Here is a 27,828-nt window from a genome sequence, read left to right as displayed (position 1 = left end):
CTTCCCCATTTTTAAATGGGTTAGAGTTTAGGGAAATATGTTTAGAGGAAGATGTTTCTAAATTGATCTGCTACTCTCTACAATAAAACTGAATTGATCTCTACTCTCTGCAGTAAAACATCTGTTGATCTAAGGTATATTTTGTTTCTGCTGAGATATGAATGGGAATGAATTGCAAATATGTGGAAGTTTTTCCCCCTAAAACCACTCATACCTATATATAGTGTAGCAAACAGAGAGAACATTATATTAGAAGAAAAATTAGTTGATGTAAAACAAAACTCTTTAAATCTTTTTATTGTTAGCTTATGAATTCATGTTTTTGAAGACAATTTGTTAATTTTTAAAGTTTAATACTCTGTGTATTTTATATACTTAAAAATTCTCATGCTCTTACATCAAATAGTTGACTATCTACATTTTTGAAAAATGTCATGTACTCTGAAGATTCAAGTAATGAGTTAGCACTTGAATCTTCAATATCTGAAATGAATTAAAAGATCTCATCATTATGAGATCTACTGAATGAGATTATTTAGCCAATTAATTTAATATTGTTTCATTTAGAAATGCACTCTTTCCAGTCCTGAAAAATTTAAAATTCTAACTATATGATTGGTAAAGTTTTCTTTTAGTTCACCTGCTGTTGGGCTCCAGATTTTTATCAGTGAAATTCTGCTCCTCACTGCCACCCAGGAAAACCAAAGTTCCATTACGACTCAATTGATACTGAGAAATGAGGCCATTGGGCTTTTCTGGCAGACTCCAAAATAATTCCACTGTTGTAGAATTGATGATAATGTGTCGAGGTGTCACCCAAACTCCTGGCAAAAAATAACACAATGAGGTTTTATTGTTAGAATAAAATATACACCTTATCAAAAGTCACACCATCACCTCACATACTATGATATTTTTATCTGTTGTTAAAAATTCTCATGGTGAAGCAACAAAAATACGTTTTCCTTACTTTGGAGATAAAATATAGAATTGGGTATAAATATATTTTTTAATGTTTTGATTATTTTATTTGTGAATTGTCTTTAAAAAGTGAGTATCAGACATTTGTGGTGGAAGATTTCTCTGTCTCAGCTGTTACTTTGAGTTTAATCAAGGCCTGAAAGACTACCCAGGAATTTTAAACTTCGATGCCTATTTAGTTGGAATATGTGGAAGTAATCATAAAGTAGTAATTACCTGAATTATCAAATTCAGTGAGGAACGTACTTTGCCTTTACTTCTCAGATACAACGTGTTGTTCTTTTTTTCTTTTTTTTCTCATTTACTGGCTTCTTTTTCCCTACTGGATCTCAAAAATGTGCCTCAGAGACCTAGGCTCTCTCCTCTCCCTTAGTCTTCCCTCTTCTTTTTCTCCTCTAGTTTTCCAACACTCACTTTCTAGATGATCTTCATTTAGTCTTCGTTTTCAGTATCATGTATATGTTGAATACTCCCAAATGCATATCTCTAAACTAAAACTCTCTCTTGAGCCTCAGACTCATGAACCCAACCGTCAACTTGACACCTCCATTTGGATGACTAATTATCAAAATTTAAAACATTGAAAACAGAACTCTTGGCTTTTCTTTTTTCTTTCTTTCTCTTTCTTTCTTTCTTTCTTTCTTTCTTTCTTTCTTTCTTTCTTTCTTTCTTTCTTTCTTTTTACTGTATGGCGACTAACATAATATAATAAAAAATACTATTATAAAAAAAATTCTTGGTTTTTCTGTTACAATCTAATCATCTCCCGATTTTGTCCATCTATTCATTTTCTTGGTCAAAACACACAAAATATTATTCTTGAGGTTCCCACTTTTTTCACCCTCAAATGCAATGTTGTCAAATCCTGCTCGTTCTACCCTGAATGTATATAGTTCTCTATACCTTTACTGCCACCTCTTCTGATACAAGCTATGTTTCTCTCTCATGACTTCTATCATAGCGTCTAAACTGGTCTCTGAGTTTAAAATCTTCCCCTTATCTATTTCATGTAATCTTCATAATAGCATATAAATATATACATAAGTCACTGTAATCTTTGTAAAATATTCAACGCTTTTGAAGTTATTCATATAATTTCAATTCCTTATGATAACCCAATTATTCCTACATTTTTTCTGGTTCCAGCCACACTAGACTCCTATCCCCAGAATGCTTCCAGTTCTTTCTCACCTCTGAGTTTTTGCACTTCCATTCCTTCTGCCTGGAACTTTCGTTTATGACAACTTGACATTTTTGCAATTTATTTTTGTAGTTCAGTGACCTGTGTGAATATCATCCTATCAGGGACGTCTCATTTGACCAACCTTCTCTAATGATAACTTTAACCTTCTCTAAAGGGATCCCAACCTAGTTTCTCTCTATCTTAGGTCCTTTTCTATTTTCCTTTAACACTCATGATATCATAATCATTTTTTTCTTGATATTACCACTATTTCTATGTTATCACTGGATGATCTGCTTCCTTCTCCTGCTTCAATATGAGTTTAGTTTCACAAGGGTAAGAATCTTCTCTGTCTTATTTGTCAAGGTATCTTTATGGATAGATAGTACAATGTCTAACTGATATTGAATAAATAAATTTATTATAAATACATCCTGCAAATTACAATGTTAAGCACTGTAGTCATTTCTAGAGATGTAAGTGTGAGTAAGATATGGCTCGTTCCTACAAGGAGTTTACTCTTCCGTGTAAAAGTTAAAATAGATAAACAGAAAACTGTCATTCAAGGTCAAACATTCAAGTACTCTTATTGATGTACAAACATAGCGATGGGGAACCTAGGCAATGAGGAAGATCAATTCTACCATTTCATGTTGTCATCTACGTATGCTCTGAATGGACACTGTAACTCTCTTCTTCAGCTTTTTTTTTTTTTAAGATTTTTTAAAAAAATTTATTTGAAGAGATAGAGACAGCCAGTGAGAGAGGGAACAGAAGCAGGGGGAGTGGGAGAGGAAGAAGCAGGCTCATAGTGGAGGAGCCTGATGTGGGGCTCCATCTCATAACGCCGGGATCATGCCCTGAGCCGAAGGCAGACGCTTAACGACTGCGCCACCCAGGCGCCCCTCTTCTTCAGCTTTTAAAAACTTATGCAATCAGTAGTTTTTGGTTGATTTTATCTCTACTGTAAGTTATTCAGTAAAGGATAAGATTTCAACACTTTTAAAAGAAAAATTTTCAGGACATTCAAATGCAATTTATTTAGAAACATCCTGAAAGAATCAAGACAAATCTTAAAACAGCTCAAACTTACTGATTTTTAAAGGAACAACTTACTCCTGAGAAGAAAGTAGTTCATTTTGTTCTGAAATAGATACTTGGACAAATCCACAAATCATAGTATACATTTATGTCTGGGTTTCTCTGCCAATAGTTGCTAGACGAGTCATCCAACTAATTAGAGTTCTGATTCAAACATGATATTAATTTGTTGATTTAAGAGATAGAGTATAAGGTTTAGTTCAAAATCTGCTTCCTGCAGTCCTATCTTTTTCACCTTTAAGGATGTATTAAAAATCACCAAGGTGCTAGAAAGGCTTTTACTTAGTTTCTACTTTGAATCAGTCAGTCAGCCTGGGGATATAGAGAAGTGAATGAAATAACATGAATCAAGATTTTGGGTTTGTTTCATGTTATAAATAAAAATTGAGTTTCATATTTATGCAAGGTGGTGAAAGCTCTGGTCGTGTTAGTAACAACCTTGTATCCATTGGGTTGGAAGTAATAGGAAGTTGAAATGCATAAAAAATACTCCATGGTTTTATTTGTATAATGATATGGGGACACCGTTACATTAGCGGTTGCAAGAAATCTTTGATAGAATAAGACCCTCTTTTGGTGAAATGTCTTAATGAGTCCCAGGTAGAGAATCTGCTTCTCTCTGTGGCATCAGAAAAACCTGTACTACATAATAGAAGGGCAGAGTTGAGGCAATTCAAGGAAAGGAAATGGATGGTCATGAGGGAAATCATCTCGAAGCGGGGGGAGGGAGGAAGTAAACTAGCTGAGAGGTATAAGAAGGAAAGGTCAGAAGGAAGCCTTGGTGGTAGGTCTTTTACCCCTAGCTACCAAAAAAAGAACATGTCTACTAGATTTGTTTTAAATTTGTTTTGAGTGCCATGCAATATTATCCACTTCTCATTTCTCTACAAATCTTCATTCCAATTTAAAAATCCCAACATTTATTGTGGATTGGCTTTCTTTTGGAAGCTAGTAAAGGGACCCAGCATTGTATTGGCTCATGTCCTGGATGCCTTGACTTCTGGACTGTTATGATTTGTAGACTTATCCAACATTCCACCCAATTTTGTGTCATTTTCTGTGTCAGGCACTGTGGATGTGTGGATAAGGACATATAGTCTTTACACTTCAAGGAGCTCATAGCATTATGGTGAATAAAGATGAACAAATAAAAACTTATAATCTAGTTTGCTAAGTGTTCTAGGAAGCATAGTGCCTTGGAGCACTTAGGAAGGGTATGAACACAGAGTGGAGCAACATGGGGATGGATGGGAAGCAGAGATGATCACAGGAGACTTCTAGAAGGGGAGACATGTGAGCCAAATTAAAAAAAATGGGTTAGCTAAGTGAGGATGTAGGAAAGAGATCTAAACGGAGAGGAACCCACACAAAGTACTTGAAATACAGGAAAGTATGGGAGAATTCTAAGTACCTCAGCATGAGTGGTGCATTGGATGGCATGTGGGAAAGACCAAAAGACTCAACAGATAGGCAGAGGTTAAAATTTGAGGGATCTATTTTGTCTTACTGAGATGTGGATTTTTTTTTTCCTGGAAGGAAGTGGGATTTTATGGAGGTGACTAATGTGAAGTATGTCTATTTTGGCACAAGGGGAAAAGAATTAATATGAGAAAGAGGAGAAATGACTACAGGCAGGAAGACTAATTATGAGAAGTTAAAGGCATCTGAACTAAGTCAGCGCCGGAAGGGATGTAAAGGAAGTACACATTAAAAAAATCCTTAGATTTATTAATTTAAAATTTAAATTTAAATATTTATTAAAATTGAATAAAATTAATAAGATCTAATAAAATTTATCAAAACTTAAAATTAATTAATTTAAAATTAATAAGATTTTATGAAGAACTGCACATCACAACCTAGAAAAAAAGAGACACATTAAGAAAGTCCATTTTGGGCTGATGAGGTGGATGATGGTACTTGAAGGACGGAGAAGGGAGGTAAAGTAAGTTAGGAAGTGAGGAGAGAGATTTTAAGTGTTGAAAACTGAGGTTGAAGTATTTGCAAAACACCTAAATAAAAATATCTATAGGTCGGTGTATACCCAGGCCTTAAATCTATGTAGGCTTTGTGAGAGCTGAGGACTTTGGGAGCTTGTACTTGAGAATTCCAAGGGATACCATGGAGTTACAAGTGCAAGGAGTAGAGGAAGAATCTAAAGGAACGTCAACAGTTTAAAAAAGGTGAGAGGAAGAAGGATCTGGAATGCAGTTGAGAAAGACTCATTTTATTTTCCTTTTTCCCCCCCATATTATCAATGCTGGAGGTGAGCATGCCTGCAATTTTGCATGACTGAACTCTAAAATTAATTAGAGCATGCTGGTATGGCAGCACTTCTAAAAAGAGACAAAAAAATCCAACTTGAACTCTTCCTATTTGACTGAAGGTACACAATTTCCTGTGAGGATAAAATTGTAGAGAATTATGTCCGACTTACAATGAGGTAGTAATGTATATTAGCTTTTTAAAAATTTTTTTTATTATTTATTATTTTTATTTTTTTAAAGATTTTATTTATTACTTGACAGAGAGAGACAGCCAGCGAGAGAGGGAACACAAGCAGGGGGAGTGGGAGAGGAAGAAGCAGGCTCCCAGCAGAGGAACCCGATGTGGGGCTCTATCCCAGAACGCCGGGATCATGCCCTGAGCTGAAGGCAGATGCTTAACGACTGAGCCACCCAGGCACCCCCCCCTTTTTTTTAGATTGAAAATGAAAAATATGAGAGGAGCTCAGGGTAGTTATGAACCAAAGCTTCTTTTCATTCTCTCCGTATCTGCTTAGGACGCTCAAGTGTTAGACCTTCAAACTATGTCGGATTCACTCAAATAGGCATTTTGTAATTAGTTATATTTGGGTTATTAACACAAAAGGATATGCTTATTTCCATTTTAGAGTAAAACAACTGAACTTAATGTTGCTGTTGATTTGTTCTACAACCCTCAAGTTAAGTATTCAGACTACATTTATTTCACATACAAGTTATACACAAATGGCACTTCTACAGCCAGAAAATGGATTCTAAATCCATGTTTGTTCTGCAGAGGAAAGCCCATTTAGTTTATTATTCCTGTGCTCAGTTATTTGTGTTAAAGGAAAGGTGCATAAAGTTAAAAAAAGAAATCAAGTAAAACATTTCTCATCTCACACTCCTCTGTGCTGTTGAAAACTGTAAGTTTGTCATGAAATCTGAGCTCTTTTAAGAATTTTTTTTTGGAAAAGTGGGAAAATAGACACATATTTTCTAAGAATTTAAATATATGGATTTGATGAGTACACTGAAGCAAGAGACCCTGTTATTTTACCAGGTTTGAGTTGCAGCCAAAGCTGGTTGATAGATCCTTTAGAAATTATCCATTATCATCAAAGTATCCATTTGATAGTTTACCTTTCCAAAAAATCCACTGCTGGTTTCTTCCTTTCAAAGGAACACTAAGCTTTTTGACATGAAACATTCTTTATATAGAAAACATCATTAGTGAAATCCTGGTGAGGAGCCATATGCCCCATATGTGGAATTTTCCATTTTATTCCCCATTTACTGGTAGGAAGTTCAGGTCTAATATTCTGAGGTACAACAATCCCTTTCATTAGAAGAGTAATGGACAAGCAGTTCAGGACTCTCCAATGGTAATTAACATCATATTTCTCTTTAGAAACTCATGTATGCCTCCATTTTCCCACATTTAAAACAGGCAGATAATAAAGATGAGCAAAATAATTAGTTGATCACTATCCCAAGCTTCTAAGCCTATCTTTATTCTAAAAGTAAATGATAACACCCACCCCAGTTTTCAACCTACTGGTAACCATTGTTATGTGTGTATGCTTCCAGAATTTTTTCTATATTTTTATTTATCTATAGAAATGAATATAATTTTCTATGCATTTATATGCATAAAAGATACCATGCATTAATGTAGTTCTAGATTTCCTCTTCATATGTTTAGATTGTCTCATTATTTTAAACTGAGGTATGGAATTTCATAATGTGAATATACCTGAAATTATTTAGCAATTCCCCTATGCATAGACATTTACATTGCTTCCAATATTTTTCCATTAAATAAAAAAACAAAAATGCTTCAATAAACATTCTGGTATGTGTCTCTTGTACTTTTGTGGAAGTGGGGTTTTCTGGCATAGATAATGAATGTGAAACTACTGTGTCATAGAAAATTAACATTTTAAACATAATAGACATTGCCAATTTGCCTTCCAAGATGATGGTCCCACTTTACATATCCTCAACTGGTGTTGGATTTTGCATCTCTTCTAGTGTTTATTTATCAAAATCCTTGTTCTTCATGGTCCATCTCAGAACCCACTTGCTCCATCAAATCTTTTTTTTTTTTTAAAGATTTTATTTATTTATTTGACAGAGATAGAGACAGCCAGCGAGAGAGGGAACACAAGTAGGGGGAGTGGGAGAGGAAGAAGCAGGCTCATAGCAGAAGAGCCTGATGTGGGGCTCGATCCCATAACGCCAGGATCACGCCCTGAGCCGAAGGCAGACGCTTAACCGCTGTGCCACCCAGGCGCCCCTCCATCAAATCTTTTTTGATTTTCATGATGAGTTATAATCTCTCCCTCTTCAGACTAACCTGAGTATTCTGTTCATTTTCTTAAATTGATGTATGATTAACATACAATGTTATATTAATTTCATGTGTACAATATATTGATCTGGCAATTCTATATGTGACTCAATAAGTGGGGTCACCATCTGTCACCATACATTATTACAATATTATTGACCATTTGTTCCTTCTTAACATCACCTTTCAGATTCTCTCTCTCTCTTTAAAGATTTTATTTATTTATTTATTTGAGGGAGGGAAGGTCAGAGGGAGAGAGAATCCCAAGTAGACTCTGTGCTGAGCATGGAGTCCAATGTGGGGCTTGATCTCACGACCCTGAGACCAAAACCCTGAGATTATGACCTGAGCTGAAATCAAGACTCCAACGCTTAACCAACTGAACCACCCAGGCACCCTTATTTCTCTGTGTAAGTTTGGTTACTTGTCCTGTGTCTTTGACTTGATGGTAAATTCTTCATGGTAGCAAGTAAGTCAACTTTAGCAGTGAGCACGTCCTTGTTATATATCAGGCATTCCAGAAATATTTAACTTTTGATTTTTTGAGGAATTTTATATCTAAGTACACAATACTTTTTTTTTCACAGAAAACTAAATTTAAGAGGTTTAAACAATTGAAACCAAAATTTATGTTGGGAGACTTATAGCTGAACCAAACCTGAGGAATGGGAACCTAGAATACAATTTTGTTTTGTACCTGTCGACTTTATTCCTTCTTTGTTTGACATGAAAGGGTTTATAGAATTCACTTCAAAATGCCATATGAAAACTTCTTCTCCCAAATCATGGATATTTTTTAATTACCTTCAGGGGCTGCCTGCAGTGTCTGACCTAGAAAAGGCTCACTTGAAGTGCATCCAGCAGATGTACAAGCTGTAAGAGTGAAGCTGTAGTTGGTGTATGGCTGGAGACCTAGAAAGAGCAAACAAGAAATAAAGTACATCTTGAGAGGATTATTTATTATCAATTAAGCACCGGAAGTAACATGCAGGGTTGTAGATATGATTTCCAAAAATTTTAAAAGCAGAAAACACTCTTTAATGGAGATATGAACTTCACAAGCAGCTTGGTATAAATAGAAACTTCATTTATTATTAATAAAGTAATAAATTCTCAGCCTTAGAAGAAATCTTAAAATTCATGCAATCCATCCACCCAGACATCTTTCTCTTGATTCCCTTGTAAAAGAGGTCATTGAAAAGACTGCCTTGCCTAGGTGATCAGAGTACTCAACTCTCAAAGAGCCCATTCCATCTTTAGAGAGCTCTAGAGTTCTCCTTATTTTGTTTGAAAGTCCTTCCTTATATTGTGGTGAATTCTTTCCAACACTTGCACCCCTAGGGACATATAGAACAAATCTAATTTCTTTTCCACATGACAGTTCTTCAAATATTTGTAGACAGCTATCAAATCCCCCCTGAGTCTTCTCTTCTCCAGGCTAACCATCCCAGTTTCTGCAACTGCTTCTTATATGAAGAGGGGTGGAAAAAATAAAAAGAAGGTTAGAGTCAACATTTTTTTAGCCCCAAGCCATATTCAGCTTATATTCACACCACCCCCCTCACTTTTTTTTTTTTTAATTTGCGCTTCTTCACCATCTGTGCCCATAGAGTACCATTTCACACTTAACTTTTGTAGTTTTTTGGGGGGGTATGTTGGTTTTGTCTTTACACATTTATTAAACATAATTTGATGAGGGGATAGTGTTTATTGTATTCAGAATATGACATAGCCCAGTAACTGCTCAATAAGTTCTCAGGAAAAATAAGAATGGCAATCCATTTACAGTAGAAGTTGTATGTGGTTAGACTTCACTACTCCATAGCTGGTGACCTTGGGCAAGTTACTTAGCTTCTCTTTGCCTTGATCTTCTGATCTGTAAAAATGGGAACTATAGCAGCTAGCTTTTAAGGCTTTTGCAAAGATGAAATGGGTTACTTAGAGAAGTATTTTCTCTGAGCAGAAGCAACCTTAAGACTCAGCAGCATTCGACAAAGAGTCTACGGAGGCTAACATTTCTTGCCTTGATTCTTGGGAAAATTCAAACAATGCCTAAGCTCAAAAATTTTCCTTTCCTTAGAGAATAGGACTTAAGTCTATATGTTGAATAATTGGGATAAATGATAACATGTATATAATAATTATTATATTATTTTTTCATGAATTCTGAACTACATTTTTATATATATTGTTCTTTTGGTGGCATGACTTTTTCCAGAGACATTCATGTGTCACTCTGTGGCTTTAAAAGATTTTGACCACTCTACACACTACACCCACCACTTGTTATTCCCTCAAATTACTTTCTTCTTCATAACCCTCAACATTATCTGATGCTTTATTATGCCTGTTTATTCATTGTTTGTCTCCCCCTCTAGGATGTAAGTTCTAAAAGAGCACTATAGGATCTGTATCAAAAAGATACCACTGTATCCTTCAAATAATGACGGGCACAAAGTAGGTGCTTGTTAAATGAATGAAAAAATTAATTAACTGGTTCATTTAGAATTAGAGCACTGGTCTGGGTTTTCTGCTAAAGCAATAATGTTCTGCAGCTGGAGCTGCTTCAGGATTCAGTTTCAAAGCCCTCTGTGTTTCCTTATCAATTTAGTGATAAGATGCAGATACTTATTTGATCGTAATCTTACATTTGGTTGCTATGGGGGATTTACATAATTTTGATGTTTACCTGATTTATAGATAAGAAATATGATGAAAGATCTAAGCCATACCCAAGCCATATATGTTTGATAAAAGCTTATGGAAAAGTGCTAAAGATAATAAAATGTACAGCTCAAAAGAAAAAGGGAGGAATCGTCTTAAGAATGAAGGTCAGAGACTGCAGTGGCAGGCTGATTTAGTCTGACGATGCTCCCTCTTTACTCTTGCTACTGAAAAACGGGATCTAGACCCTTGTAACACTGTTTCATCTGAATAGCTTACTTTCTCACTTAGAATGTAAGCCCTTTGAGAGTAAGGTTTATGTCTTTGAGGGTTTTTTTCATCATTTTTTTCCCAGTAGTGCCTATTCTAGGTGTTTGATGTTTGTTAAATACCGTTTAAAGAACATAAAACCCATACAAGTGCTCCATGAAGATGTCAGGCTATGATGTCCATGACATCCAGACAAAGTGTGATCTGACCAAACAGGCCCTTCCTCATAATTCCATGGGTATCTCTGCCCACAACATTCATTGTGTAAGCAATTCCATTCTAGATGCAGAACATTATTAAAATAATACAAAAATTAATGGACTGTGAAACAATAAATATTTTCTAGATTTTGTCTGAATGCCAGACTTAAGTATGGGTGGTAAAAGTGAAGCAATGCTTGGTCTTTCTCTGGAATTTTCTTATCAAACAAAACCAAACAAACCCCCCAAAACGAGGCCCAATTATCCTCTTCATTTTGTGTTTTTAGCTAGTCTGAGTCAGGGAATCGGTGACTATTGAAAAATAATATAGGATGCATCTTAGAAAAAGTAGAGAAAATTTTTCATCACAGAGGTGTTCTAAGATTGATGAGAAGTTTGAGGGTGTTTGCAATGAGGATAGTAGCTAAAAAGAAAATTAATGTTTATGAAAATAGAAATTGTCTTTTCCTTACAAAATCTTTCTGAAGCAAGTTAATTGGTATCCATTTTACACATAGCACAGAACACTAGAAGACAGTTAAGAAACGGTACAGCAGTGGAGGGGCTAGCTCATTAGGAATTTTCCATAGATTAAGGAAGGTGTGCCAGAGAATTCTGTTACAGGTGTTTGAATTGCATGGTGTGGGTTGGCCTTGCAGAGCATGGTGCCAGGTCTAGTGGAGGAATATGCATCTCTTGAAACTACTGGAGTACCAGAATCAAGGAAGAAGTATTTAGAACTGAGCACTGGGTAAAGAGTCTCATTTGGGAAGCTAGGGGAATTCAGAGACATCACCAATCAAGAGGAATGGATGTGATGAACTAGGGAAAGGAGACAAAAATGAAAGTACAAGAAAGACAAGAATGGGAGGCATGAGACCATAAGTGAAGAAGGAAAAGACAAATGGACTTAATCTAATTCATGGGCGGTTCATCCTCAAGGATTGTGTCTGGCCCCAATTTAAAGGGCCATTTGGAACAAAGGTAGAAATATTCATCTCATTTCAACTCACATTTGCCAGTTTGTGTTGTACAACTCCCCATCTGCTATATTTACCATCCAGAGTCTACTCATACTTCCTTTTATAACAGAGCTCCAGTTTTCCTTGTGGAAACCAGTCTTTTGGCTACTAACAGGCTTTATTCATGATTTAGGATTAACTCCACCTGGATTGACTACTCCTGGGCACAGTTCCACATTCCCCTTGCAATGTTAGCTGCTCAGGATTGAGTCTGTGACCTCATTTAGGTTAAGGGAAGGTAGGCCTTGAACATGAACTCTCATTTTTACTGCTGGTAGTTCTTTGTTCACCACATAGTGCCTGAGAATGGAGGAGAACTCCAAGGTAAAAAGAAATTGGGTCTTGGAAACATCTTAGCCTTGAGTCTACACCTGATTTTTTTTAGTTACATGAGCCAGTCAATGTCCATTTGTTAAGCCTGCTTGAACTGAGTTTTCTGTAACTTGCAAGAAAAAAATTTCTAAATAATACTAATATTATAGTTACTAATAATGTCACATGCTGGCACACAAGTTCAAATTCTTATATGTTACACAAGGGGACCATAAGCAGCTGTTATTGCCCTATGCATGTTAGAGATAGTTACAAGATTCTGGCAGAGATAATTAGCAACAACATGAAAAGGTTTAGTGAAAAGGTGAAGAGGTTTCATCTTGAATATCACCAGAATAGGAGTTATTATTCCTGCCTCACAGGTAAGAAAACTGAGGCTCAGAGAAGCGAATGTTCTACAGTGAATGAGTGATCAGATTGGGCTAGAGACAAACACACAACTTGAACACCAAGTCCTGTGCCCTCCCATCACATAAGAGTGACAGCCAAATGCACTGAAATTTTTCAACAGCTCTGTACATTAATTAAATATACATTATGAGAAATGGAGTTATTTTTAAGGAAATTGATTACTAGATTACATGAAAACATAGTAGCTGAAGTTTACTGAACACCATTTGCAGGCCTTCTTCTGTGTGCTTCCTGGATATTAACACAATCAAAACCCTTGCTAACTCCCTGAGGCATTGCAATTATCTGCTCATTTTATAGGTAAGGGAGCTAGAGTATAGACAGTTGGAGGAACTCATCTATTATTACAGAGATAAGCTTGGGCGAGCTCAGGATAGAAGTCTGGGCAGCTGGGCTGAGAAGTATGGCCCAGAGCAATATGGTCAGGCTCCTGAAACATTGGAAAATGATGACATAGGTAGCTTATCTATATCTATATCCATATCTATATATATATATCTTCAAGTGGGAATATATGTTTAAATATGTCCATTTTGAATATTTCCACAATTCATGTACTGAAGTGGTGCAGCCTTGCTGTTAGGAGAGAAGCATGTGAAGTTAGATTATTTTGGGTTCTAATCCCTTACCTACTTATTAACTACTGCCACGGGCCAGCCTTCTGACCTCTGGGTGCCTCAGTTTCCATATCTGTAAACTGTGGGCATGATGGTATAGACTCCTTATTTGGGTTACAGACTAACTGGAGGGAAGGCAATATCTGAATCCTTAATTATCTGTATCCTATGTCTTAGGTCTTGGATTTTTCATATTGTCAGAGGACTAAATTACTAACAGCCTTGGTTCAAATAATCTGTAAGGAAAGCATCAACTGCCATCAGGCATAAATGATTTACATGAACTAGACGACCTTTCATATACATGACTGTAAAACTCAATAAAATCAACACTTTTCAACCAGAATCTGTTGCCATTTTAAGTAAGTTTCTATTGGTGGCCCTTAAAATGAGATATATATGAAATATAAGTAACAGGCATTGAAAAGGGCACGCCAACTGAAAACGACTCACGAATTGATCAGGACGAGAAGAGGGAAATAAAGAGATGTCTCAAAGGAACCATTCTGACTGTAACTTAATCCTGAAGTCCAAGAGTAGAAGGAGAAAAGAAAACATCATTCAAGCGCTCAGCATTGAATTAAAAGAGTAGGAGATAGGGGTTGTAGAGCAGAGAAAGGCAAATGCATGGAGAAAAGCCAAGCATTTAACATTTCAGTGCAGTGGAGATTATGGTGGCTGCAAATTACCTGAATTTCCCTACAGGGAATCATGTTCTCTCTTAAAGGAAGGAAGCATACTATAACCAAACTCATGACAATGACACTTTCCAGTAACATTACGTTCAAGAATAAATGTGTGTTAAAAGGGATCACCTAAAGTCTGCCTATGAATCATAAAAATATGATTTGGAAAACAGAATTAATGCCTATGTCAGTGTCAGTTACATTTGATATACGACATAAAGGACAGCTTGTTTCTAATTTTTAATCTCCAGATCAATAGTCAGGAGAAGGCGTTTTGTCCATTATAACCTCAGATAGCAAGTGCCTCTTCAGAGCATTCATCCGGTTAGTCTATAATGTCATCTACTATTTTCTAAAGAATTACCAAATAATCCTACAAAATATGCAATTTTGCAAGTTCTTCCATCACGTTGGTCAGTGACGAGTTCAAGGGCTAAGAGGCCTGGGTTACTTTAAAAACTTTTTGGTAGGTAGTTATCAGATGTTGTACACCTTTTGGGCAAGAAACTTGTCTCAGCACCAGTACACACAAACTGGGTGCTTGGCAGGGCCCCCCTGAATCCACATGCAATCCTGCTGTTGTGAACTGCCTCTCTCTGCCCTTATCTGCCTTGGATCTCACTAAGTGATGCCCCCCAGAATGTCTGTGCTCATGGAGATCCCCAGGAACTTCCAGGGCTCACTGGCAGTGTCGGCTGAGGTGGGTAGAATTATAACAGGATTCTGCTTTAAATGAATAATTCTGTGTGAAAATCTGAATGTTCAAAACTGATACACCAAGATATTGTGGAATTGCTTTAGAGACATCTAAGGCACCTTTACAGATGATCTGTTTTACGAAATTGGATTAAGAAATGTGTCAGGAGCTCACATGCTGGAGTCCCCTTTTCATGATAGTACCACCCACCCCCAACCTCAGGAGCTACCATCCCAGTTAGTCAAGCCAATTTCTTGCCTGTTTGTGAGCAGCCATTGGAACGGTCCGTTTCCTGTATCAACGCTTCATAGTATGAATTCAGTTGACAGCTCATGAACTGGGCATCAAAACATCAAAACAAAGGTGCTCTTGCATTGCAAATGCCTGTGAGGTAACCTCATCACTTTTGCTTCCGACTACTTGCTACAAGCCTAGTTGTTTCTTAATTCCATATTTTGTGTGAAATTCCAGGCCCTAGTTTAGGTCCTCCTCCCCAATAACTTAGAAATCAGATACATCCCAAGAAGCACTTCCCAGATAAATTACTTCTTGGCTCACTCTCTTTCCAAATGCAGATCAACTTTAAAACTACTATTGAATAGTCCAAGAAAAGACCCTTGCTTTTGATTTTAGTAACATTCTTTCAGTAAACGTCTTTCTTCTCTGGAGTCCGGTGCTGTACTAGACCAAAGCCGTTTTTACCCTACAGTTTCAGGCAGAGTCTTCTCTAGAAACAAAATGTGGCATCAGGGGGCAGCCAAGCCTGATGCTTCTCAGAAGCTCGACAACAAGGACATATATTGCAGCAGGAGTCTTTAGAGCTCTTGGGGCAAAACAATGACTGCCTAGGCAAAGAACCCCAAAATATCTGAAAGTTCAGAGGAAACCTTTTTCTTTAACTATTAGTGTCCAGGTAGCTGTTGACTATAATTCTTCAGCTATAATATTCGATCTATAAGAATGTTTTTTAAAAGTATAAAATAGTGGTTGATGCTATGCTATTCTTTATTTCTTTATTTTGCAAACAGCCAGGCACAAAGTTTTCCTCAGGGTCGGAAAAATGAAAATAAAATGAATTGTATCTATTTTGATAGGTCTGATGCTCGGCGGTCAGTCGTCAGGTAGCTGGAGCAAATGCAGTACAGAGCATTACATGCAATATTCTGAGAACACTGACGGTAGGCTCCGGAAGCTGTTCTGAGGACAGGATCACCGTCCTAGTTTTCTTCCTCTCTGTTTCAGTTAAAGAAATAGACTGCCAATAAATCCAGACTGCCAGAGATCAAGGCTGGCTTCACGGGCATGTGACCCAAGATCCCATAGGGAGGATGTACTGGTGCTTGATTCTATGCTCTGTTTTTAAACATTCTTAATGACATTTTTTTGAAAAATATATTATTTTCTAAAAAAAAGTTTATGAACTTTTTATTTCCAATACAGTTAACATACGGTGCCATATTCGTTTCAGGTGTTCAATAGAGTGATTCAGCAACTCTATACATGACTCCGTGCTCATCACGATAAGTGTAATCTACTCTTAATCCCCTTCACCTAATTCACTCATCCCCACCTCTGGCAACCCCCAGTTTGTTCTCTAGGGTTAAGGGTCTGTTCCTTGATTTGTCTCTCTTGTTCTCCCCCTTTGTTCATTTGTTTTGTTTCTTAAATTCCACATATCAGTGAAATCACATGGTATTTGTCTTTATCTGACTGACTTATTTTGCTTAGCATTGTACTCTTGGGCTCCATCCACATTGCTGCAAATGGCAAGATTTCACTTTTTGTGGCCAAATAATATTCCATTGTAGATATATACACATTTTTAAAAAATCCATTCATCTATTGATGGACACTTGGGCTGCTTCCATAATTTGGCTATTGTAAATAATGCTGCAGTAAATGTAGGGGTGCATGTATCCTTTTGAGTTATTGTTTTTGTATTTTTGGGGCAAATACCCAGTAGTCCAATTATTTTTACCCTTTTTGAGGAACCTCCAAAATGCACCACTGCATTCCCACCAACAGTGCACGAGCATTTTCACCACATCCCTGCCAACACTTGTTGTTTCTTATGTTTTTGATTTGAGTCACTCTGACAGGCGTGAGGTGACATCTCATTGTAGTTTTAATTTGCATTCCACTGATGATGAGCGATGTTGAGAGTGTGTCTGTTGGTCATCTGCATGTTTTCTTTGGAGAAAAGTCCTCATGTCTTCTGCTCACCTTTTAATTGGATTATTTGGTTTTTGGATGTTGAGTTGTATCTAAATAATTTTTGAATGAAAGACCCCACATTCTCATTTTGCACTGGACTCTGCAAATTATGTAGCCATTCCTGCCTGAGATTTAGATGTATTTGATGGTGAGATTTTTGTATCCAATCAAAACAGAATAAAATCGTTCAGATACTAGTTTACCATTCAATATCTGTGCACTCAACAAATATTCTTGAATGCTTAACATGCTAAGTACTCTTATAGGTGCCTATCGCAGTATAGATAATACAATGCCAAACAGGGGGCTACCGTCTGTCCTTAAAAAGCTTCACCAATTAGCTGAAGAACAGAGGCAAGAAGAAAGGATATTGCAATAAAGTATTATAAATGCCAAGAGAGCTGAGAGCCAAGTGCGGGCTACCATGGGAGTACATAGTGGAATTATCTAAATATAAGATCCCCTTATAAAGAATTTCCACATTTTGTGATACTGATGGTCAAAGTGTGTTCTTTTTTTTTTTCTTCAAAAATGGCGTGCAGGATATCTGTTTCAGTACATTAGTATAGTGCATGTCTGCTACAACCTGCAATGTTAGGGTATATGCTATTTTAGCCCCGGAGATCTTCACAAGCTTCTAAGAAAATAGAAAAGGAAGGCAAATTGTTCTTTCCTCACTAACTTAATGCTGGTGGGTCTTCCCTTTCAAGGAAAATGCAAAGATAAGCAACTTTTCATAAATTATTTTGAAAACACTTTTACCAGAGTTAAGAGACACATAAGCCCTTATCAAATCTGCTGCTAAAGAGGACATGATTAATTCATTTTGTTCTCCGTGGCCCTAATTATTTAGTTAATCCTTTCTCCATCTCTTCTGCCCAGTGCCCACGCTAGGAGGCCCCTATATAAAGCAGTGGTAACCCAAAGTGAAACAATGCCATAACTGACATCCCAATTGTTCTGTGCAGGATGGTGGACCTGTTTAGTAATAAATGATATGAAAAGGTCTTTTATTGACAAGCTGCCATGTGCTGTTTGCATTAGCGGATATGAGAAGATGATGGCTGTTTCTCCTTCGTCCCCACGGTATTCAGCTCAGTGAGATAGCAGAAAATGCTTCAGTTTACTTAAAGCATTGATAACACCTCTAAATAATTAACTGAGGACTTCCTGTCTTCAATTACTTAATGCTTTTTTTAACATCTTGAGAGGATTATAAGCAATTTATGGATTTCACATGATGAGTGCATTCGCCACTATTCCCACAAAGCATTTACGGGATCATGTTTCTAAAGCTTTGAGGTAATTAAAAATAAGCATGGAGACAATGGGGCTGAGGCAACGTGCTCGCTTCCCTTCTGTCATTTCTAAGGACCTAGATTTTCAGGCTCCAGGATGACTAGTGCTACAGCTTCATTAGTGTTTGTTAACTTAGGGAATGCCAAGGTTTTGGAAATGATGAGAAAATCAAAACATTTTTCCAGGGGGTACAGGCAGCTCTTTAATCAAACATTTGAGATGCAATGTAAAACAAATTTGGTTGTTTTACTTCATTCCATGAACTCAGTAAAATAGTCATTCATATCATAAAATACTTCCATAGTGAATTTGGTCAGTCAGAGAACTATGGAACTGAATTTTTCCTGGCAGAGAAGGTACGTGAATATTATATAGATCTCAGGTTTTAGATGAGCTCATGCCTAGCACCGTTGCTGTCCGGTGGGAACTGCATATAGGAGGCTCCACTCGGTGAGGTTTCGCTGAATGAGAGTTTACGTCTTCATTCAACAAAGACATTTCTCTTCAGGGCTGTCTTGCCCAAGTGAAGTACTATCTAAATCTATTTAAAATGGTACAGAGGGATGAGCCAAATGAATCCTAAGGCTTGTTTTCATTTTATGATCTTATAAAAAGTAAAAGCATGTAGAAAAACTTTAAAATATTTATCCTAATAAAAGAGAACTCCTGGCATCAAGTGATGTGTATGAGATCCTCTATGACATGAAAATATTCATTGAAAATGACAATGAGAGGAGGAGTGAGTGGAATCAAGGTGTTTTAAGAAAAAAATTTTTCTAATTATTTTATAATTCATGAGGCTATAAATCCTGTTGGTTTGAACATTACGTTTGAATTTAGTCTGTTGCCATGTAAATGCTGTTTTTTTAAAAAAAATGCAAACCAGAATAGCTCACACAGTTCAAAGCCCATGCTGGCTAAGTAGACATACTACAAGAAGGAGAACATTCCATATCACGGTATCCCAGTTTTTTGTGAAACCTTTACTGATACAAAATCTAAATGTGCCTTAACTTGGCTTTCAAAACTCTGCAACTGACATTCCATTTTCCATTCCAAGTCATTCTTTTGATTTCCCCCACTGCATTCTTCAGAGTTCTGCTGTGGCATCAGTTACCCTGTATTTGCAATTAGTTCTTACCTTGTCAGTGTTCCCTATCACTGGGAGCTTCTTGAGAGCAGCAATCTTGTTTTAGAGCATTTAGTGTACTCTCTAGACCACAGCAAGCAGGCAACATTGTTTTGTTTTTTGGGATTTGGAATGAAACAGTATTCTGATGCCTTGGGCACCCCGAGCATGTCACTTTCCTTCTTCATTTTTTAAATGTGGATATTAAAAACATCCCTCACTTACAGGGATGTGATGAGAACCAATCGTGTCCAAATGCAAATAGTTCTTTAAAATTATAAGGCACATGTTAATGTAAAGTTTTATTATGCAAAACAACAGCATTTCAGCTATTTGTGATCATTTTCACTTGCAGTGAACTAAGATCTAAGAAATAAATTTAATAATCTGAATTGATGAGAGCTTTTCCCATTATCATTGATTTAGCTCAGGATCTTCAGAAAAGGGATGCAATGTGCTGGTCTGCAAATATTTTTGAAGCACCTTCGGCAGGCTTCTGGCACTTCCGGAAAACAATGGATATCTGACAATGAATGTCTGCTTGTGTGTCGGGGAATCATAGAATTAAGAGTAAATCATGATGAACTGATTTTTCCACCTGTGTAGTATAACCCGTGCCTCCTTTGAGGAAAACTCTGGCACACTCTTGCAGGCTTTTCTGTATTTCTTTATGAGTTTCCTGATCTCTGGTATCAATGCTCCCCGCAAGCCATGGGGTCCAATGGAAGGAAGAACATTCACTCAGGAGGCCTTGGAAGTAAGCTGCTGACAATAGGGGAAAAGTAAGTTTGGAACCTCTTGCCTGTGGCCTCAGAATCTAAACTTACACAACTATTTGGGATGATTCCGTAGATTCGGGTAATGAACTGAGTTACTTAATATCTCAAAGTATTCTTTTCTGCGAAATACAAGCCATAACTCTCTTCACTGCATAGGTTTGTGAAGAGTATCAAACGAGATAGTACATGCCAGGTGGCACATGTGAAATTCACTTATTCCCAAACATTCGTGTAACATCCACGGATGTGTCAAGGATTGTTCTAGGCGCTGGAAGTACTGTATTGAATGAACTAGGTACAGAAGGTCTCTGTAAGGCTGGAGCTTATATCCCAGTGGGGGGAGACATAAAAAACAGACACTATCAGGCAGTGAGATGTCCATGATGAAAATAAGACAAGGTGATGCTGTAGTGTATCAGAGAAACTTCCTTAGAGTGGGGACGTCAGAAGATGCTTCTCTCCTCTTCAGAAGTGACATTCAAACCAAAACATGTTAATTATTATTATAATCACTTCTAATAATTATCTGACTTTATACTATTATACTGTACTATTATTATTTTCTTAAGGTTAATTATAATAAATGTTATAACAAACTATAAAAATAATACGGTCACTATTAATTAATGTTAATAATAACAAATTGTCACAAACAGTCACCTGTCAACCATTCCGTGTATTAGTTAGTTACCCACTCAGTAGATTAATGTTAGCCTCTGGCTGATTTCTCCCTGCTTTCCAGTACATTCTTGGCTATCCTTGTCCCATTATCTATGAGTATATCCTTGGGGAATGAAAATGCATCTTACCGTTTGTCTGAGGGAATAAAAGTTAATACTGATGCAAAAACCCTACACATAATGCATATCAAAGCCAAATATAAATTATTTCTGAAGTTATCTGCTGTTGTGGCTTATTGCTGCCAGTGTGGGTTCTTCTATTAGCATGGATAAGTGGGACCTGACCATATGTCAAGAGAACACGTCCTTTCGAAGTGACCTCATATATCAAACACACACCCCTGGGATGCTTTGCCCCCCTAACCACAATGACAGACTCTTCCGGTAGGTTTTCCTCTTTTTTTTCACCTGTGACCGTATGCTGCCTCCTGTCAGTGGTGCCAGTGTAGATGAGACCTTTCCCAACCTGCCTGAGCTGGTACTCTTTAATGACACCATTTGGTTTTTCAGGGACACTCCAGCTCAAATGCAGAGCCTCTGCACTGGGCGCCGTGACTCTGGGCGGCAGGACGCTCTCAGGAACTCCTTGGGTAGTAGCTGCAACTACCTGCAAACATAGGAATTAAACAGCAATTTACGGTAATAGGACACTAGGTATTCTGATCAACGAGAATGTCACTTTTGTTTTAAAATGTTGTTGTCTGGCCTGGCATATCATTAGCAGGGGCTTGGAGAAACAGTCTCACCCCCTCTTTTTTTTTTTTTTAATTCTTTTCCTCCCATCCTATTTAAACAATGAAATCTGACCTTGAATACATTACATAAGTCTCAGACTACCATTTATCACAACAGGTTCAACAACAATTTTGACGGCAGAGTGCAGCCCTCAGTTTAAACAAGTAAAATCTGGCTGGCAGACTGTCTTACTGGAGAACTCTTGATAACTCTCTTCCATATGGCCCATCAGTGTCTTTGCATTTTAACAGCCTGATTTTGTACCTTTTAAGCACCAGTAAATATGAAGCAAAACCCACATCTGAACTTGCATATAATACGCTTTGAACAGTATAAATGGGCAGATTTTTTTTTTTTTTGTATTCTTCCTAGGATACCCAGGATGACTTGACAGCATTGTACCAATATTCTAAAAAAGAACTGAATGAGAAGGAAAAAAGGTTAAATCAACTGGTTATTTATTCAGCGTTATCGAAATACAATTTTGGACAAAAATTAGCTGCACTTGTTTTTTCACAGAATTAACTCTGGTTTCAGTTTTTTAACCAATTGCTCTGGCATCTGGTAGGCAGGAGCTGTGCCTGTGTAAAAAAGCACGGAATTGTTCTAGGACCATTCGGACCATAACTTTTGATTGGGCCAATCAGCTGCCATCTGTTTAAATGGTGGCACACTCAGAGATGTTTCTGGAGGTCTGTGGAATAAAAAGCTGCACGTATGCACTGCTGCTGATCCATCTGACTGAATGTTTTCCTTGGATGGTTCTTGCACAGTGTGCGAAGATGCTGCCCTTCAAAAGCTGTAACCGCATGAATCAGAGCTGCTGCGTGTTTGTTTCTCCTGGGTTTCCTCTGACTAGCTTGGCTTCTGTGAGATGGCTCTTTCTTTTCCTCCTAAATTGGTTGTTTCTTTCCCGTCTCTTTTGTGGGCTCTTCCCTTCCCAGAGGTCATCATCTACGGTCTTGTTTTTATCTCTCTCTCTCTCTTCTCCTTAAATGACCCTATTCAAACTCCTTGCTTCGACTTCCCACATGGATCTTTCTAGCAAATTAAGTCACTGTATAATCCAGCTTCTGACAAGACATTTTCACTTACAGTGCCAAGTAATATTTTCTTCTGCCACTCTGCGACCTGCTCCTTCTCTTAAATATATTTTTAAAAACATTTAAAATTTTAATCTTATTCTCTAACTCAAATTTTCTTCTTCTTCTTTTTAACTTGCATGCAGAATGACACTGTGATCTGGTTGTGATTTGGTTGACACCAAGTCCTATAGATTTCATCCCCCAAATCTGTTGTAACTTCCTGATATTCTCCATTCTGACCCCTGTTGCATGAGCTCATTCTCTTTTGCCCCTTTCTCTGTTTTTCAAGAGCAGGCAATTTTTGTTGTAGTGAGATATTTAAATAGAAACTTTTAAACTGAGGAATGATTTGGGAAATATTATGGATTACAGAAGATCATCTAAAAATAGTTGGCAGAAGAAAGATGTGATAAAGAGGATAATACTGAGTCAAGTTTTTTTTCTTTTTTCTTTTAATTAATGAAACATTGATGTTTGCATAAATTTCCTTTGCAATGATCTCTCCTTTCACGCATACGTATTAATAGTTGAGCTGCCACGTGAACGTGCTACTTAACACAGTATTATTTTCTGTCACTGGAAAAATCATTCACAAGCTGGGCGTTCCTATAGTCCTCCCACTGGCTACTTCAGTCCAGAGTTTAGGCATCTCCCCTTACCTTGCTGCTGACGGCACAGCCAGCAACCGTGCAAGCTTTCAGCTGGTAGGAGTATTCTTGAAATGGCTGAATTCCCTTCGTATCAGAGAAGCTCAGTGATGTTCCCTGAAAGCATTCCATCCCATTTCGGAGAAGAATGTAGTAAATAATTGGACCTAAAAGAGACAGAGATATACCCAGATTTGAGTGTCAGATCCTTTTAACTCTTTGCAAACAACTTACATGTCTTAGAGTTTCGAGGAAATGGGAAAATACAGCATTCCTTACTTTTAATTTGCTGTTGGATTGCTATGTTCAAGAAGTTCTGAATGATATGCACTCTTATTGAAGAGAGGGATTCTGGACATAGAAAATTAAAGAGTCATTTCTGTTTATTTCCCCTGGCTACCAAACAAAATTACTTCCGATATTTTTTAAAGGCTTTTTATTTATTCGACAGAGAGAGAGAGAGAATACAAGCAGGGGGAGCGGCAGAGGGAGAGGAAGAAGCAGGCTCCCCATTGAGCAGGGAGCCCAACACGGGACTCGATCCCAGGACACTGGGATCATGACCTGAGCCAAAGGCAGACTCTTCACCGATGGAGCCACCCAGGCACTCAAAATTACTTCAAATATTACAACTATTTTGCCTTTCTTTAGCAGTCTTCACTTATTTGAAAGCAGCTAAGATTCCAGAAAAAAAAAATTGGGGTCTAAAAACTTGCGAGGCCTATTTTACAAAATGGATGATTAGTACACACACACCTAAGGTTCCTTTTACCAGCAAATAATTTTTAATGGTTAGATGCAAGGCAATTACATGTAGATTACACTCATTTCAATTTCCTTACAGATTTACAGGATTTTGTTATTTTAATTTTAAAAGTGGCTTAATACCATTTGATTGTATAGGTTTCTTCCAATTTAAGACTATCACATCTTCAAGATTATCCATTTTGGTCCACGTAGGGGCACTCAGTCCTTGAGGCACATCTTCTTTTGTCCTGGCTCTAACAGCTTTGCTGAATCCTCGCCCGTAGCTATTCCATGCAGAAATCCTATACTCATACGTCATGTAAGGCTCCAGATTCACATCTGGAAAGGGAGAAATTGAACAGTGAGATTTTAAAAACATTTGTATTTTTTTCTACCATCATATTGAAAATGAATATCAAAACTTTTAAAAACTTAAAAATAAATGCTTAATGCTCTAATCCTGTTGTGTGTGACTAGAGCTCTAATATCTTAATGTTCTAGATCATAAAATTTTTTTTACATGTTTATTACATATAGGGATATGGAATTCCACAGAATAGAATTCACCTTTTCTGAACAAATATGCATAACATGAAAAGAATGACTGAAAACCTAAAGTACTAATGTACATTGGATTTTTTAAAAAAGATTTTATGTATTTATTTGACAGAGAGAGAGAGACAGCGAGAGAGAGAACACAAGCAGGGAGAATGGGAGAGGGAGAAGCAGGCTTCCCACTGAGCAGGGAGCCCAATGCGGGGCTCAATCCCAGGACCCTGGGATCATGACCTGAGCCGAAGGCAGACGCTTAATGACTCAGCCACCCAGGCGCCCCTAATGTACATTGGAATTTAATGCTTCCCAAGTGTGTGTATCCTTTACTTCTATATGGGGCAGGTTCACCAACCTGCTTTTACAGTTTTACATTATTAATTTTACAAATTATTACATTGTTCATATTACATTAAATTATTATATAAATTATAATGTAGTTATTATGAGATACAAGACCGGAAACTTGGCTTATTATGGTTAGTGGATATAAACGACTGCATAACCCACTACATACATCCTTCCTTTTTTCACCAAACCAGAACTGAAACCCAAACCCAAAACAATCACTCTAATTAAAAGAATAAAACCAAACTGTTCAGTGTCTTGAACTGGCAACGATTTTATTAGATAATCGTCCATGTGATTCAATGGCATCCCAAAAGTCTTTGTTCAGTTTTAAGCTTTGCTAACTTCAGAAGCACCAATGCTACAAATTTACAAAAAAAAAAAAAAAATTTACTGGAAAATTTAATTGTCTAAATATGTTTAATTCTGTGAATTTTGACTATGTTTGTATGTATGCATTTTTGTGTGGCAGTTTCTGGATGACTTTTCTCAGACAGGAGATCAGAAGAAGAGGTCCTGCTCCTTGGCTTCCTGGCCACCTGCTCTATCTCCATGTAGGGCTGAATCTCAGTCCATCCATGTGGTTTTTTTGACCACATTTTCCTTACATATATCTCCTTACCATAAATCCCAACCTGCCTACTTTATAGAATTGGTATGAAGATAAAATGCACGAAGTCATGTGATAGAACATCATAAAATGTAAACTGGTATAAATTAGAAGACCTTCTGTCTTCATTTTCTCTGGTAAGGGGGCATCTGTCACTTAATACCTGTGATAACCACTGGTGGGCACCCAGATCTCCCCTCTGTCCTGGTCAGAGGCCTCCTGGCTAGGATCTAATTTTCCCAGTTTTCTCTGCAGTTTGGGGTAGTCACATGACTCAGATTTCAAAATGGAAGAAGCATGGAAGTGATACGGGCAATCTATGTCTCACTTTCTAAGAGGAAATCGCTTGCCTTCCATTGACCTTCTCATCCACTTTTGGTGGGCTGGAAGCAGGATGCTGTGATGGCCAGGCTGCACCATGGGAAGGAGGGCAGGACCGGAAACATAATGAGTCACCAACTGGAAGGAATCTGGATCCCTGAAGGACCTTGTGGGGCTGAGCTGCCCAGACCATCCACCTACCCACAGACAGTCAATGTATTTTTCAACCAATTGGCTGTAGCCGATGGAACTGCTCCTTGCTAATAACTGTTTTTTTACCTACCCTTCAGGCCCACATCACCAATTCTAATTCCAGCTGCAGTAGCTCTCCATGCTGTGTTCCTTGTTCTTTCCTCTATGGCAGTTCATTCTTTTTACTCTCTCATCTCTTATCCTCGTTTCTTTGTTTTCCTGTGAGGTCTGGTCTTTCAAAGATGCTCCTAGCCCATGAAAGAATTCTTTTTGCTTTACATAGAAGGAAGCATTGTTGAAATTTTGCCTTCCCTCAACAATCTTTCTCTTTTTCTTTGCCAGAATTTCCAATACTTTTTTAAAAAAAGAAAGAAAAAACACCCTTTTTATCTCAAAATCATTCTGTATGTTATATGGGGCTACTCTTCAAATAACAGAGGGTTTTGCTTTTGGGGGGGTATGCTGGTTCAATTTTTACTTGTTAAGGGCTTAAATGTCCCATGGATACTTGTCTGCCATCATTTCTTCAGCTGACAGAGTACTTCTTCAAAAATGCATGTACAGGATTGTGTCATTCTATTGCTTAAAAAGCTTTAATATCCACTCCTTGCTGCATAAAGACAACCTGCTTAGTGTGGCATACAAGGCCTTCATCAGCTGAGCCCTGCTCTTTGGCCTCATCTCCATGATTTCTCCTCTCCTATCCCGTGCTACATTCATATCAAGGGGATTGTTTTTCACATCTTACTGGGCTTTCTCTCACTTCCCGTGCTGTGCACATGTTGCCCTCTCTGCCTGGTTTCCCTTCCTTTAACCTGATATGTTTCTACTTGTTCTTCAGTTCCCAGGTCAGGCATGATATCCTTCCCGAAGTGTTTCCTAACCTCTTCAGTCTGGGTTAGATGTCCTTGCAATGCCCTTGAAAAGCATCTTGTGCTTACTTCTATCACAGTTCTTACACAGACATCATTTCTCACATTATAGTGTACTTATATTTGTTCCCTGTCTGTACAAATGAGCTTCAAATCTCTGATGGGAATTCTCATTTATATAAGTTTTCATACCTGGTGGGCCCAGTGGAGTGACTGGCTATTAGTAAAAATTTAAGAAATATTTTTTGATAAATGAAATGATTGTATGCATGAATGAATTTGGGTGAGCCCTGGTGTTGTTTAGCTTTTAATTGTAAATTTCTAAGAAAGGTGGACTTCTTAGTCCAAATCAGTCTCAATGGAACTTGTTTTAGCATGACTTAGGTGCTTCGTTTTCTTAATGAAAGAGAAACTTTTGTTATTTTTCATATTCAATTTATAGTATTCTTTGGTAGGCAAAACAATCTGAAATATGGATGGTTAAATAAGTATAAACATATATTCTCTTCTGGAGAGGGCTACTGCAAATATGTCTTAAAGGATCTTCAAAATCTTGACCTTGATTTCAAAAGGCAGATAAAGTAGGCAACTCTCTTGGATCAGACCCACTAACTTGGAAATGAGGGTCCTTAAATCTATAACTGGGAGTGGAAGGAAATTGGAGGGTTCGATGAATTGTCCTCTATCCTGAGGACCTTCCTAATTTTCCTAATTAAATATATTCCAGTAAATGTCTTATTTTTGTCTTGTTTTTTTTTTTTTTGTTTGTTTGTTTTGTTTTTTTGCTTACAGTGTGTTAATCTAAAAACGAGGCAAAATGAAGCAAGGGCATCTTGTTCATACAGATATTTCAATTT

General features: G+C 37.4%; 1 protein-coding gene across 1 annotated transcript in view; it reads right to left on the bottom strand.

Moving 5' to 3' along the window:
• Positions 1–27,828, bottom strand: part of USH2A (usherin) — a 676,006-nt gene that overhangs the window by 120,838 nt on the left and 527,340 nt on the right. Inside the window, exons 52-56 of the mRNA XM_045809720.2 lie at positions 24,218–24,415; positions 23,342–23,496; positions 21,271–21,469; positions 8,666–8,773; positions 641–824 (exon numbers count right to left, since the gene is read on the bottom strand). Of these exons, the coding sequence (XP_045665676.2) occupies positions 641–824; positions 8,666–8,773; positions 21,271–21,469; positions 23,342–23,496; positions 24,218–24,415 (844 nt within the window). The remainder of the gene's footprint in view (positions 1–640; positions 825–8,665; positions 8,774–21,270; positions 21,470–23,341; positions 23,497–24,217; positions 24,416–27,828) is intronic.

The sequence above is a fragment of the Ursus americanus genome, chromosome 2 (genome assembly GCF_024610735.1).
Source record: "Ursus americanus isolate L20-20 chromosome 2, mUrsAme1.1.p, whole genome shotgun sequence".
In the NCBI taxonomy this organism is placed as follows: Eukaryota; Metazoa; Chordata; class Mammalia; order Carnivora; family Ursidae; genus Ursus; species Ursus americanus.
Note: the sequence above shows the minus strand (reverse complement) of the source record. Positions and strands in the feature narration are given on the sequence as shown.